At 35.9% G+C, this 15,720-nt stretch overlaps 1 protein-coding gene across 1 annotated transcript in view; it reads right to left on the bottom strand.

Moving 5' to 3' along the window:
* LOC140153122 (neuroendocrine convertase 2-like) overlaps positions 1-15,720 on the bottom strand; it is a 95,787-nt gene that overhangs the window by 31,927 nt on the left and 48,140 nt on the right. Inside the window, exon 3 of the mRNA XM_072175763.1 lies at positions 14,654-14,839. Within this exon, the coding sequence (XP_072031864.1) occupies positions 14,654-14,839 (186 nt within the window). The remainder of the gene's footprint in view (positions 1-14,653; positions 14,840-15,720) is intronic.

The raw sequence follows: 15,720 nt of genomic DNA, 5'->3' as shown, positions 1-15,720 counted from the left end.
TCATGTCTATAGATGCTTGATTCATTTTAATATACCCGGAGTCTGTTTCTAATAGTAGGAGTCGGTTGTTTCCGTCAATGCATACATATAATGTCGGTTTATTCTCATGACTAAATATATTAATGCTACACATTGTATATTTATCTTGAAATCTGTAATGCTGGTAAGTGCATTTATACGACGTAAGTTCAACTAAAAGTGAAAGGTTATCAAATTCATGTCGCGATACAAAAAATGCAGATCATGGTGACCACGATTACAGTCTACAAAACTGGCGGGAAACTAACATTCTAGATTATGAGCCAAGATCACAATCTACAACAATGGCGGGAAACTAACATTATACAGGATCATAAAGTAAAAAATGGCGGAAAATTAACATTACAGATCAATGATCACAATCTATACAAAACTAGCGGACAACTAACATTACAGATCATGATCCAGAATCACAACGTAAAAATTGGCGGGAAATTAAAATTCCAGATCATGATCCAGGATCACAATCATGGAAGGAAACTATAACATTACAGGTAATGCTCCAGGATCATGCACAATATCTGCGATCTATTTATCACGTTTGGCTACATTCAAATCAGTAATCGATATAGACAATGAACTATTAAATACAACCTGAAACATGTCATTCACCACTCCACAATATCTGAACTTTTTTTGTTTTTACTCGAGTTAAAGTTGTGAATATTGACACAAACCGATTTAGAAATGCTTCTTTTTTGTGTGTAGAGGTTTCTATCACTTATTCGTGTTACGTTACGATTAAAAGCTATTAAAGTATTCGCATTTAGAATGTTAAGCAGTCATTTCGTGTTAGCTGTAGAGTAGCGTATTTCTTATCGCTCGTTATAAATTCAGGGATATACTTCTAGTCAGCATAATGATACATTGGTTTGATCAGGGGAATGGTGATTTATATGGAAGACTCGGTGCCTTCAAATGCCAACTGAGGGCATATATTACGTGATTCGATGGTAATTCGGCTTGCGAGATATTACGTGTCTCATGTCAATTGTAAATATTCAGTCCAATACACTTTTACTGTTATTGAAGTGCGCATTTTTAAGGCTTGAACAAAAACTTGCTTGACATATGCATTCGGCTATATTCCAGATGAAATCCATACATATATGGAACACAATATTCCCACACAGGGGGTATAGATTTCACATGGAGTCACCTATTCAGGTAACCCCGTTTGAAATTCACACTCGCTATGCACACCACTCCACGCCATACATAAATTCTCCCAGTCACATTTCCCCAATATGAAATTTTTAAAAAGTAAAATTTTAATTTTAATTCTTTTAAAGTTTGGCAGAGGCGGGTTTCGAACTCACGGCTCACCGCTTTGGCTAGTATCACGTATACCATACGTCCAGCGCCTTAGACCGCTCGACCACGAAGAACTTGATAGTGTCATCGTGAAAATTTATACATATAATATTAATAAATCGCAACTTCATTACTGCATCATATTTTGGAATTTTATCTGCTTAAAACATTAATGTGTATTATAATAAAGCTACCATTATTTATATTGTTGAATTCTCAAGCGCATAGAGACAATTAATACGAGGGTCCTATGAATAGGCCTACATACACAATACATAAAATCGATTTTGATATCGGCCATGTGCTCTGCTGTGCATGTGGTTTCCCGCAGTGGCGGAAGTTGTATTACGAAGTGCATCCGAACTCCATTTTGAAGCAAATGATTTTGACAAGGCATTGGATTGTTCCAGTTTGCATCCTAAATCCACATTAGACCCTAATTTTATTTACAAAATCAAAAGATTAGATTATCATAACAACAAAACGGTAATCTTTTGTCGGGTCTAATGTGAAAATTACATTAAAAAAATACAGTTTTTACAGAATTAATTTTCACTTTATTCCAAAAAAAAAATGGCGTATATAAGATTGAAATAAATTATCTACCTTCTATACTAGATCAATTGTGACGCAAGTTGTTATCAAAAATTGTTGTGATAGATGTAGGCCTACAGTTAATATTCATATATTCCATTACCTATCTGATGGTACAGTTTTTACACAGAAAATATTTATTTGAAAAACCTGCCACTCGGCTTTTTCCGGAAAGGTCACAGGGTCGCCGTGACCTGTGCAATAATTACAATTAAAAATTTTCTTATTCTAACAGCAAGCGTTTCTAGACTATATTATGGCGAAATGTGGTGTGCTCGCTATGTGGAAGATTAAGGTCATGGGTGTATGGATTTCAACTCCATAGCCCAGCTTATCTGTCAAGTATATCTGGTCATGCCATGGAAACGGGCAAGTGTCGTGCCACAGGTTCGCTATATCTCTACTATATTATAATTCATGAACAATCAATACGGGTGTCTTATTCAGCTTGCTTACTAACGCTGGTTTTTCCATTCTTGCTATTCTCTAAATAATTTGCCATTAATATTTTCAAGACAATTTCGGTTCAATTCGAAAAATAAATACTTGGGAAATTAAATTTTGAAGATCCTATAAATTGTAAATGACTAATGAAGATCCTGAAGTATAACATAATTATACCAAAATAATGTCAGGTCAGGATATGATCTTTTGTGTGCGGATATGCAGTCTCACTAAAGAAATTAAAAGCAAGAATCACTGTAAATGTATATATTATTGATAACAGGCTGTAAGCCCGCATAATTGGAATGCGCACACACGGCCCCACATAATGCAATCTTGATAACAAGGTGCTCCTTCCATTACCCGGTTACTTGTGTATTACTAACTCCCAATTTTTTTTTTTTTTTTTAAGTGATGCGTTATGTCATGTCATGTCTGTCTGTCTAGTTGTCGGTCTGTGTTTGTCAGTTTGTCTGGTTGACCCTCTCTGTATTCTTGCTTTCGTTACTCGTTTCACCATAATATTTCTATTCCTTATTTTCTGAAACATGCATGTAAGTGATGATATAAAAGTCCAAAGAATGTCAAGATAGTTCTGAAAAATGAATTTCATCTTCATGTTTTACAGGTCTCTGTTATCAGCAATTCCGGTCAAGATTTGTCATTTACCTCAAGAATCAACAATAATTATCATTAGACAATATTCAAGGGCTGCTTGGATAACCAACTTGTCTTGCTGACTGTTTGCGTACTGGTAGTGTTACAGATGCACAGATACACCGGTAATGGCAAATGACTCCGAGTAGGTGGATGCAAGATTAGCAGATTTATTATTCATATTGACCTTTGATCATTTTGAAGATCACGATTCTGTTGTTGAAGCTGATTTTGCATAATGTAGATATGACGTACATGCATTTGATTTTACAAGAAAAACAATTTGTACCCAATGACCTTCACGAAGGAATAACAATAGAGAAAGTAAAATTATGCTGATGTTATGTATCGTAGTGGCATAGCCTATTTGTGTCGAAGGTGGGTGTTAAAAACTGATCAGAGCAAGTCTTGCACGTTTCTGTTGATATTCATAACATATAGCAAATGCATTAATGTTACAATATCATAAGAGTAACATTATATCAAGGCTGTGATCTAGGAAAAAGCATTTGAATTCCTTTTCTGTTCATTATGACATCATTACAAACACACACCCCAGGTGCACATCTGTATGTGTGTGCGTCATGGTATACAGGCCGAGTCAAAAAGAAGTATAAACTCATGTTTGAGGGGCTGTAACTCAAGATTTGTAAGGAATCTTCAAAAATGAAAATACCATAAAGAGCAAATTCTACACGTCTAAATAAAAAAAAAAGAATTGTTGCAATTGCTCACAGCAAACTTAAGTTTTTTTGTAGCTGCACACGGTTTCACTTCCCAAGTAGGTGCCTACCTAAATATATTTATTGGTAAGGCGCGATATTCAAATGCAAATAAAGTTCTGTGGCAGATGTGGTTTCGATCAATTCCTAAATTCCTAAATGTTAAAGGGCTCTTTTCAAAATGAATTTTACCTCATTGCCCTACATTATAATAAAACGGGCCAAATGACAACATAGCACCACAATTTAACGCACGGGAGTGCACGTTTCTGTCGACGAAGTATCATGAAACTAAGAGTCCACTGAACTTCAGCGTTTTTTCAGCGTCTCCAATTTCCTACAGCTAACCGGGTTTCATATAGGCCTAAGGGAGCAGTAGGCCTATGTAAGAATGTGAATGTGCATGGGACACTAAGGAACAGACAGCCGGAAGCTTCAGGCAGACCACGAACTGCTAGATCACAAGTGAACATTGCTGGAGTTAGACATGCATTACAGCAAGGCCATAGATCAGCTCAAGCCTTTACCCAACATTCCCCAATCAAGGATCGTTCGTAAAGACTTGAATTTGTATTCCTACAAACTATAGTACCGTCATGGACTTTGTTGAATCTTAATTAAAAGCAAAAGTTGTCTTTTCAACAATAAATCCTGTTAGCACTTTGCTGATTCGTCGAAATTGAAATGGATGAAAATCAATCAACCGTGTGCAGCTACAAAAATGGGTGGTTGTATTCAAATGAGTATAACTTTAGTTTGCTGTGAGCAATTGCAACAATTCCTGTTTTTATTTAGACGTGTAGAATGTGCTCTTTCCAGTGGTATTTTCATTTTTAGCAGATTCCTTGCAGATCTCGAGTTACAGCCCCCAAACATGAGTTTACTTTTTTTGACTCAGCCTGTACATGGTATATTTTTTAATCGCAAGGCTATAATATTCGCCGTAGAAGTGATGAACAGAATTAACTACCATAGCAATAGGCGAATTGCACTCATCACCCGTGTATGTCTGCAAATCATCTATAGATTGAATACGATACCGCTCTCTTCAAATATACTAATCTTACAGGTGCGAGTGATCAACATTATATGAATATTCTAGAATTATGAGCTATTACGATCCATGTCTTTATCCTTGTTCTTTGACATCTATGGTTCAATGCAGAGGTACCGCGTGGACGTACTAGTACAGCGCGATATATTCAAAACAATTTTTAACCTAACACTACGGTAGTCAATCCTATTACATCATCACTTCTAGTCGGCGAATGTGTGTAAAATTGCGATGGGATAAAAAAAAAGACCGGTGACTCTGTACTTGTGACGTGATTGTGCAAGTGTAAATAGAGAGGTCAAAATTACAGGGCCTCATAGTCAAAAGCCAAGTGCTCATGAATATAGCCCCAGAGGCGTGCGGGGTAGAATATTACCAGTACGTACTCTTTTGTGTACTATATGTGAAAGCGCACTCGATTGCCGAACATTAATTCTGCCGAGTGAATGTTTGTGATGTTTCTGGTGCATTGGTTGTCTGCCATGGATGATTCCGTCACTACAATTCTAAAATTTTAATTTTCATTTAATTTTTACATGAGAGATACCATTATAAAATCAAAATCAAACTGATACTTGGGACTGTTTAGCATATTAAATTCTTGTTGACGGAAGAAAGCCATATAACAATTATTGTAAAGCCTTATTTATGCTACCATATGGTACATCTCACTGTCTTGACGCTGAAGATGTAATAACCACGTAAATGCTGATAGAGTGCCATCATTCTTTTGAGTAAATGATTTAGGTCACGCAATAAGGTGGTAATATCTAAATGCTGGGCTAGGATCCACAGCATGTTCATCTAGCAGGGCACAGTTCTTTATACCCCAATACATTTGTACATTCATTGAATGACCTATGAAGATTTGGGTACAAAAACTCATACTTTGCAACTTGAGGTCACATTTTGCACTATGTGTGTTTAATTGAGGTTATTGAACTATGCCATTGAGATGAGACTATAGTGGTCTATAGTGCTGGATGAACGATGAATGCTGTGAATTGTTTATTGTGGTAGAGCAATATTAAAATGTCGTGGGACTCACTCCAAGGCGTTGAGGGAACGCAAAGTTTAATGGAATAGTTTAACATTGTAGAATGGCAGAATTTTAGTATGGAAATTGCATTCAGTATTCCAATATTGTTGGGGTAATAGTGTGCACATTTTGGAATGAAAATTTTCATTTTTCAATGAACAAAATACAGTTCTTATAAGCGTATTCCACAGCTTTATCTAATGTTTTGCTTTGCATCTTCGATGCTGATCAGTATTACAGGCTTACTATAACAATCTATTGCTTACATCTATAGCATTCGTTGCATGAACAATGATTGGTACACTGCAAATTTTCCCGAACACATGACGCTTCTCAGACGCGTCCGGGGTGTTCATAATTGTCTCTTTAGAACACTAGTGTTTTTGAAAATATGATAAGCCTAGCACATTAGTGTTCTTTTAGTATAATGTAGAACACACAGTATTGATCAGACGTGTCACAAGTGTTCTGAATGATTATATTGAATACTGGTGTTCAAAAATGGAACGCATGAGGTAATTATACCGATGTACCGATGTGGATGAGTAGATAGAGGCGTTGGATAGCTGCGACGTGTCAGCGAAAAATACACGGTGCTCCTTTGAAGGAGGGATATAAGTGACTACAACAACAATGGCGATGCAACGTGGAAACGCTATTCCAAACTGTCTTTTTCAAGAAGGATTTAGGGAAGAATTAAATTCAGGGCAACTTTGGGAGTCCGTATATCTGTTGACAGCGATGAACAAGCATCGGAGAGACACAAGAGGGCGAGATGGCCGAACAGTTATAGGCGTTGCGCTGTCAGCCGGGAGATACGATCGGCGAGGGTTCGAGCATTGGGCTTGCCTTAGGTGAAAACTCTCGGATTTCATCGGAATCCTTCTGAACACCGCCATTATCTTGTTTATACTACCATGCATTTGTTTATTGTCGAGTAATGAGATTTTGAAAATGTATAAATAAAGGTTGAACACCAGCATTCTGAAAATCAATGTTTGAACACGTGTCATGTGTTAAAAACCGTTACATTTCTTTAATGTGTCCGAGGTGTTCATAGATAGTAATTTTGAACACCAGTGTTTAAAGGATTAGAACACGTTACACTAGTGTTCTGAGGTAATAACACCTGTGTTCTCTACATTAACACTAGTGTTCTCTAAATAAGTTGAACACGTGACATGTGTTAAAAACCGTTACATTAATGAACGCGTTCCATGTGTTCTGGCCAATTTGCAGTGTAGGCTGGGTAAAATCCAACAATTTTCACCACATTCTTAGTAAACACGAAATGTTTTCCACATTATTCGCAAACGGTTAGAAAAGGTTGCCAGAAAACAGTTTAAATGTTGGGTTATGTATATGAAGGTTATAAAACGTTCCATAACAATCAAAAACATTCAAAACACTTAGGCCTACTGTAAAATATTCTAACATAAGATTTGACGAAATATTTAGCAAAAATGTTTGCAAAACATATTTTACAATAACATTCTGACAACATTTTAAAAATGTCTTTGTAGGGTGTTTTCATACAAAATGTTTTTTTCCGTCGGAGGCTAAATCAGGAACTTCCGGATATTCTTTGTAATACTTTTTAATGAGCCATGTAGGCCTATGTGCCTTTATATAATATATATATATACTGGCTAATTAATTTGGATAATGAAAGAAAACTGGCTTCCTACGTAACTTGTCTTTTCAAGAAAAGAAGTCCAAGCGATATGGTACAATATGCATTTATTGTTGTTATAAGTTGGGGTGTGTATACATGTGTGTATTATCCGATTCTTTAATTAACTAATATTTGAAATGATTGACATAAAAAAAAGCAAATGATTTTGACACTTCTTTACACATGTAAGTCAATCGGGCGTTTTTGTTAAAAAGGACAATTTCCAGTGAAACCGGAAACGTTGGCTTTTGTATAGACATATGTATCTTCGTGTCTAATTTGTCATGAAAATGACTCAGGTGATTATTTCAACGAAGTCCTCTGATAAAATAGTAAAGTAAGATAAGTGAAAGTAATCATTTGCTTTTTAATGCTAACATTTCCCAGTGTGATTTTATCAACCCACTTAATAATTGTAGTCGCTCAAACCACGCTAGAAGGGAAAATCGAATTTATGTCAATTTATAGCGAGGAATGTCGCATGTATTTTTCAATCGAGTACATTTATTCACTCTGAAAACAATATGCAATCACGTCACATGGGACATTAATTAATTAAGGGTACTCTACCTTATAAAGACGGATGTTCATTTACTTCAAAGGAATAAGAATATTTGACACCCACCCGATCAGCTTAATTTGTCTTTGATAGACCTATAATATTGATCCACAGAATAACATTTAGACAGAATCGTATAAAATTGATCGAAGTCAAAGGTTACATTTTATGTAAGATTTTTTTTTATTCTGCAGCCGAAACTTTTTTTGAACTTTTTTTAATGACACATTGTATTCATTTGTTCAAGCGGAAATGCCAGACCCAGGGTAGAGCTTCTTAAATCGGGATCATTTTCAAAATAATTTCTTGCATGTAGGCCTATTAGGTGGGCGCTGTGGGTAATTTTAAAAACCTTTCCATCTGCTGAAGAGCAGACCATTGTGGGCACATTTAAAGATATGGTCACACCAAATTGGACCTTTTTTTATCACTATTCTGAAATTATACACCCGAGTTTACAGTGACAGTGTGAATAGAGTTAAAGAGGCTTGCACATCTGCGCAACGCACGTATCACGTAATAGTCCTGGGTAATAGTACGTAAGTCCAGATGAAGTTTAAATATTTACTTTAATTTATCTATTTACCTGGATGATTCAGAATATTCACAAATATGCATGAATCACGTTATCATGTTACGTGTCCTTCTCAAAGATATAATTCCGCACCTGATCTGGGTTAGTTCATTTAGTTGGTTCAGATTGAATTGATCTAGAGACTAATTCGATACTGGTGGATAGCTGCAATATTTACGTCACGTTTGGTTTCTATTTTTATCACCCTCCTGGGATTTTCTGATGTTTTTTTTCTGATGAATGATAAAGACTTTAAATTTCCAAATTTGTTCGTTCTAAAATGATTGTATAAGAGCTATTTTCAACTACGATAAGGATAATGAACTGAGTGGAATGCATTCGTCAAGATAATCGCACGCGCCGTGGAGTTATTGCATTTAGCTCGAGAGCCGATAGGCTCAAGAGCTAAATGCAATAACTCCATGGCAAGTGCAATTATCTTGACGAATGCATTTGCACGATACATTATCCGTCATACACTTTGAGTGTAGGCCTATTAAAACAATAGGCAATATTAATTGCTGCATTCATTATATTAGTTTTAATATTAGGGAAAATATCTTACATTTTAAAAACACCGTCAGGGCATTGACCAGATACGTAGCATTTAACTGGTAAAGAAAATCAATCCCTATACGCTGGCGAAGTTACGTAATAATCGGATTAACTACCATAGCAATAGGTACAAACAATTTTTGATTATATCGCGCTGCACTACTACGTTAATGCGGTACCTCTGCATTGAACCATAGATGTCAAAAAATGCTAATCGCTTGCACCTGTAAGATTAGTCGCTTTGAAAAGAGCGGTATTGTATTCAATCTATTATATGATTAAAAACAGGTGATGAGTGCAATGTGCTTGTAGTGCAGCGCGGTATATTTAAAATTGTTTGTACCTATTGCTATGGTAGTTAATCCGATTAATTACGTAACTTCGCCAGCGTATAAGTTAGCTATCAATGGTATCGATTGCGCCATACGTCATACTTTAGTAACTTATTCACGCATGGTTTGTAACCAATTGACTTTATGTTGTGATCATTTAGAGCACTGAACCATTTCACTTGGAAACGATCGATTTAGATGTCCGACTAGTACTACGGTGAATATCAACTGGACTTTATAGCTCTATCAGTCACCTACCTGGACAACCGATTCTTTAGAAATGCTTAGTCGCGCTAAAAGTCGATCGATACATGTTAAAATCAGCACAATTCAGAGATACACCTTTTTGCTATGAAATTAATTTTCTCGGTCAAATATAAAGCAATATTTTTTTTTTTCTTCAGTAATGTCAGTTAAAAACTTGGTGCTTGGATATACATTTTTTTAAAATCCTGGTGTTAAAATTAAGCATCAAATTGTATCTTTTAGTGTGATATTTTTGATTTTTATAGGCCTTGAGTTCGCCTGCGAGCTTTTTACGGAATTGATTTTTTAGCGTCTCAAACTAATATAGTTTGCTAAAGAAAGATATTTCCCACCTCTGTAAAGCACATCGTGTGGGTCTATATATTATAGTTTTGTCAGAATTTCCGTTTTTATTGTACCCTTTTTCCCTTCATGCTCTGAAAATGTCAAACTCGGTGCTTTTATCTCGTGCGCAACCAGCAGAAATAGTCGATATTTTCATTGTTGTCATCCAGGGCAATTTTCCATTGAAAAGCAAAGATCATGAAGATTGCCCGAATAGCGATTTGGTAGCCCAAATCCCCAATTGGTAAATGAGGTGAATTTTAAAAATTTGCTCCCGTGATAGCCTGCAATTTCAATTTATATGGATTCCATGATTATGAAAACCATTTTGCCTGTCTGTGTGTTTGTTTACCTAGGTTAGTCCGTATTAAGAGACGCACGCTTGAGGTCCAAACCTAGAAAAATTAGCGTGTTATTATAGGGGATTTTAATCTTCTGTCCCTCCTATCTCCATGTGAATTTTGTATGACCTACCCCCCATCGCGGGTTGCCATTTTCATTACACCCCTTCAGACTTGTGTTCGGGTTTCTGTAGAGATTCATCAGTGTTCGGGTTTGTTTTTAATTTGACATGTAGGCCTATATATAGGCCTAACCATATTTGTCATAATTAAGCGCTATACCTAAATGTATAGCTATGCTACATATTATTATGTAATATCATGTACATGTAGGCCTATAGGGTGGGGTGGGTGCAGAGGTGTGTAAGGTGGGTAGTGGGGGTGTATGTAGGGAAACTTTGGTGTGGTAATCAACACACTTTAACCATGACTTTCAATGCAAGGCTTATTGTTGCCACAAATGTTATACGTCAAGTATTAACATCCAAGTTATTCTGTTTTTAGGCAAGCAATTTTAAATAATTGCTTGAACAAGTTTTTGTTTAAAAACAAAAACCTGTTTAAGTTAACAATGAAAATGAATGGTTCTTATAAGGCACAATCTCTGATGAGGAACTCAAAGCGCGTAAAGCACGAAATTTACAAACAAACATAAAAACAATCAATTTATAAAGATGTTTAAAAACAAAAACCTGTTTAAGTTAACAATGATAATGAACGGTTCTTATAAGCCACAATCTCTGATGGTTCTTATAAGGACAATCTATTTCTGGCGTTTAAATAACGAAAGTCTGGGGCGTTACGCCGGGGCGTTACGAAGGTTATTTCTTTGGAAGTGTGTTCCAACAGTTTGCTTGATCATAAAACATACAGCGTAATATAATGTTTTGTAAAAGAAAGTTTTGTTTAAAATATTGCCCAATTGCATGTAAGCCTTCGGGCAAAGTTGTTTTGAGGAGAAGCAAATTTCAACACATTGGTCCGAATCACTCACGTGATGATGAAATATCCTCATCGTGCTATAAACATGATCAGTATAGGAGCGCTATTAGGCCTGGGAATTTCGTTGCTATATTGAAGTTCTGGCAACACTGTATCATGCCGGTATTCCTATTAAACCCAGGGATATCGATCCACAATGCTAGTATTATTAGCCATATATTCCACGCGTTCATTTTGAAAAAATTTCAGCCGGTGAAAAAATGGTGAAATCAAAACGTAAATTCTGACAAAACTATGATATATCGCTCACGGTGATGTGCGTTAGAAAGTTGGGAAAAATCCTTCATTAGCGTACTATATTACTTTGAAAAGCTAAAAGGTTGATCCTAGAAAAGGCTCGCGGGCAGAGTTTAAGCCTATCAAAATCGAAAATCTTACACGAAATGACTGAATTTCACGCCTAAGTTTAACACTAGGATTTGAAAAAAAAATAAGTATCAAGCACTACAATTTGACCTGACATTTACTAAAAAAATGAAAATGATTGCATTTCATTTGGCCGAGAAAATTAATTTTACATTGAAAAGGTGTAACTCAAAATTTAGCTCGTTTCAACACCAAATTCGATCGTTTGTATTGCCACATTAAATGACTGAGTGAGCCTTGCCAAACAAAAGAATCGGTTGTCCAGGCTGCTAACTGCTATAACTTTAAAATCTACTTATATTAAAACACACGACATTGGGATTTAACAATTTGTTCAGTATTATCATAGGCCTTCAAACACATGTGTTTGAAGGCCTATGGTATTATAAAACATGATCATGATATTATGCGCTAGTGTGTGTTTCCCGGGCCCGGCTATGTTATTTTAGATATAGGCCTACATGTATTTCATTTGTAAAATGCTGAATATTTTGCAATGGTGTCATCTTGTATAATTATGATCCACCTGTTTTTGGCCCTTTTTAATTAATAGAAGCTCGATTATTCTCATTTGATGTTTGATTTATTTGAGGTCATTAATCATAATTTATGACAATGATATTTGCACGAGCGATTGCCGAATAGGGTGCAACTCTACTAGTCTTATTACAAGACTGCCCTACCCCAACCCTAAACCCTAACCCTAAACTCCGTAAACGAGGACTGGACTCAAGTCTAGCGAGTTGCACCCTATTCGGTAATTGTACCCAATTGTAACTATACCATTTTAACACCACAGAATGTATATTCGTACTTTTTTGATGGTATATATATCGAACAGACAATTATATAGTTATGTGACCTCTGTGTCGAAAGCGTCACCTAACTCTACTATATGGTTATGTGAAAGTAGTATTTCTAGTATTTGAGCGTGCACGTATTATCTAGAATCTATTGTTTAGCGTGCAGGTTTTAGATAATGCATTGTTTAGCGTGCAGGTTTATATAATTTGGGCTGTGAAGGGTAGTTCGCGAAAATAATGCACGGGAGAAGAATACATAACGATGAATAGAAACGGACACTAGAAGTGTATTTGGGGATAATCGACCACAAGTACCTGTTGACGTGGAAAGTTGAATACACTAGATCTGTTCAATCGTTTTTTGTTTTTGGTTTGATAAAACAAATAGTAATTAAAGGTGCAAGAGGCATATATGAAATCGTCTTATTGGTCAAAATGCGGTCGCCTCAGCAGCGAGTGAGTTATGAATTCTTCTTGAGACAACCGACTGATATTTTGCTTGATAGTTAGGGAAGAAAGCGACACATGATATTCACCAACTCTGGATATTAACGGTCTCTTGTATAGTATGTAAAAACAAAGATGATAATATACAACAAATTCAATCTTAGCCAGACATGATGAAGATATATGATACATCGTGATAAAAGACTAACAAGACATGCTACAATGAGACGAAACTAACACTAAACTAACTAAATTAATTTCAAGCCGTTTCAGACATGTTATGGGTTTATGGGTTACACAAATATTTAATAACACGCCAGTCAACGTCTTTGAATAGAAAGTATTAGAGCATTGCTATTTCTCAATCTGACATTCACCAACCTATTGTGTACTCGCGTGATTAATTAAAGCTTTCTTATCGTGGTGTATGATTTCATCAAAGAATATAAATGGACACAATTATTTTGAGACCTAGGCCTTCATCCAAAATAAATGTAAGCGGTGGGTACAAACAATCTTTCTTTCACCTAAGCCTTCATCCAAAATAAATGTAAGCAGTGGGTACAAGCAATCATTCTGCGACCTAAGCCTTCATCCACAATAAATGTAAGCAGTGAGTACAAACAATCTTTCTTTCACCTAAGCCTTCATCCAAAATAAATGTAAGCAGTGGGTACAAGCAATCATTCTGCGACCTAAGCCTTCATCCACAATAAATGTAAGCAGTGGGTACAAGCAATCATTCTGCGACCTAAGCCTTCATCCACAATAAATGTAAGCAGTGGTACAAACAATCATTCTGCGACCTAAGCCTTCATCCACAATAAATGTAAGCAGTGAGTACAAGCAATCATTATGCGACCTAAGCCTTCATCCAAAATAAATGTAAGCAATGGGTACAAACAATCATTCTGTGACCTAAGCTTTCACTTAAAATAAATGTAAGCAATGGGTACAAACAATCATTTTGTGATCTAAGCCTTCACTTAAAATAAATGTAAGCAAGCCAGGGTACAAGCGATCATTCTGTGACCTAAGCCATCATCTAACATAAATTAAGCAATGGGTACACACAATCCTTCTGAGATCTGAGAGGTCGCCTGTAGCACCACAGATACAATGCATCGATGTGATTCCTATAATTAGTTAAAAACCTAAAAAAAGTCCAGGCTAGCTCAGACTGATTGTGCAAGTGAAAATCGTCCTCTGGCAATTGATCTAATTTAATTTAAGCTCTGTGGAGAGGCTTCTGCTCTTCCTTGCTATGACCAAATGGCTGTTTAATTTCAGTGGTACTGTCGCTTCTGATGTTGATGAGATGAGCAAGCCCGTTATGTCCAGCACAGCGTCAACATGGTCAAAGGCTTTAGAACAACCAGCCAATCACACACAGATACATGCAGGGGAGCGTGCCATCTGCATTTTTCAATTACTGCATTTAGAGCAAGTTAGTATTGGACGAAGCCACTTTATCTGAACATGACGGGTCTACATACAATCATGGACATACAGAGATAAAGATGTATTAATACAAATGATACTTACAATATACCATTGTTTTTTCAGCAATGGATCATTGAATGGTGGCCAGTTTTTATTTTCTTTTTCATTCGATGCTGAGTCCTCTTCTGATGATTTTGGAATATTGTTGGCATTACCTGGTAAATCTTGGACATCTTTAAATCCACGTTTTACTCTTCTAAATCCTGTCAATTGTGTTACTTCTTTTACCTGTTGTAAAGAGATTAAATTTGTTATTGATATACGAGCGTACCAAACGTTGGCACAACAAAACAAAAAACACAGCAAAAGTAAACAAATAAGCAAAGAAAAAAAATTGTAATTTTTACAAAATACGCTGTAATAGTGTGTTTGATGTATCAAACAAATAATGCAAAATGACAGAATTAGTACATGTCACTGAAAATCTAATGCATTGCCAGGGGTAGGTGACACGCTAGCGGGATCAACTTTTCAGATGATCCACAGTTCTACTTTGAAGCAATAACCATTAACTCAACCTCTGGAACAATAACCCTTTGAAACTATAACCCTTGCCCTAACCTCAGAACTATTCGTAAGCCTAACTTGATGTTAATTAGACCTATCCTTTAGTCGAACTCTATAACCCAACTCCTAGCACGGAGTATAAAACTGTAAAAAGAAATACATTATAGGCTACTCTTGGTTATACTATAAGCCTACTCATTTTGTTTTTATCTAAGTAATGCACATAAAATTCTTGATTCATTTTAAAAATATTAATCAAGAATACCAGCTATATACTAAAATGTTTACACAAATACCCCATCGTCAGAAAGCGCCGCACCTTTAGCTTAGTTACATGTACAGCGAACAACGGTCAATTTCTTTAAAAATTGTTACTAACCCCATCAATAAGTATAATTTCAAAAACATGTGTTAGAATATAGCATATGTAATTTCACTAACATTGGCGAATACAGTGTCAGACAAAGGGTCTCAGACAAAATTGACTCGTTTTCGTCAGGCTGGAATTATAGATAACAAAGATTCTGGAATCGTACGTGTTTGAAAAGCTTTCTATTTCATTTCACAAGCGGATATTGGTAAACTCCAAATTGAAATAAGCA

This window comes from Amphiura filiformis, chromosome 5, assembly GCF_039555335.1.
Source record: "Amphiura filiformis chromosome 5, Afil_fr2py, whole genome shotgun sequence".
NCBI lineage: Eukaryota > Metazoa > Echinodermata > Ophiuroidea > Amphilepidida > Amphiuridae > Amphiura > Amphiura filiformis.
Note: the sequence above shows the minus strand (reverse complement) of the source record. Positions and strands in the feature narration are given on the sequence as shown.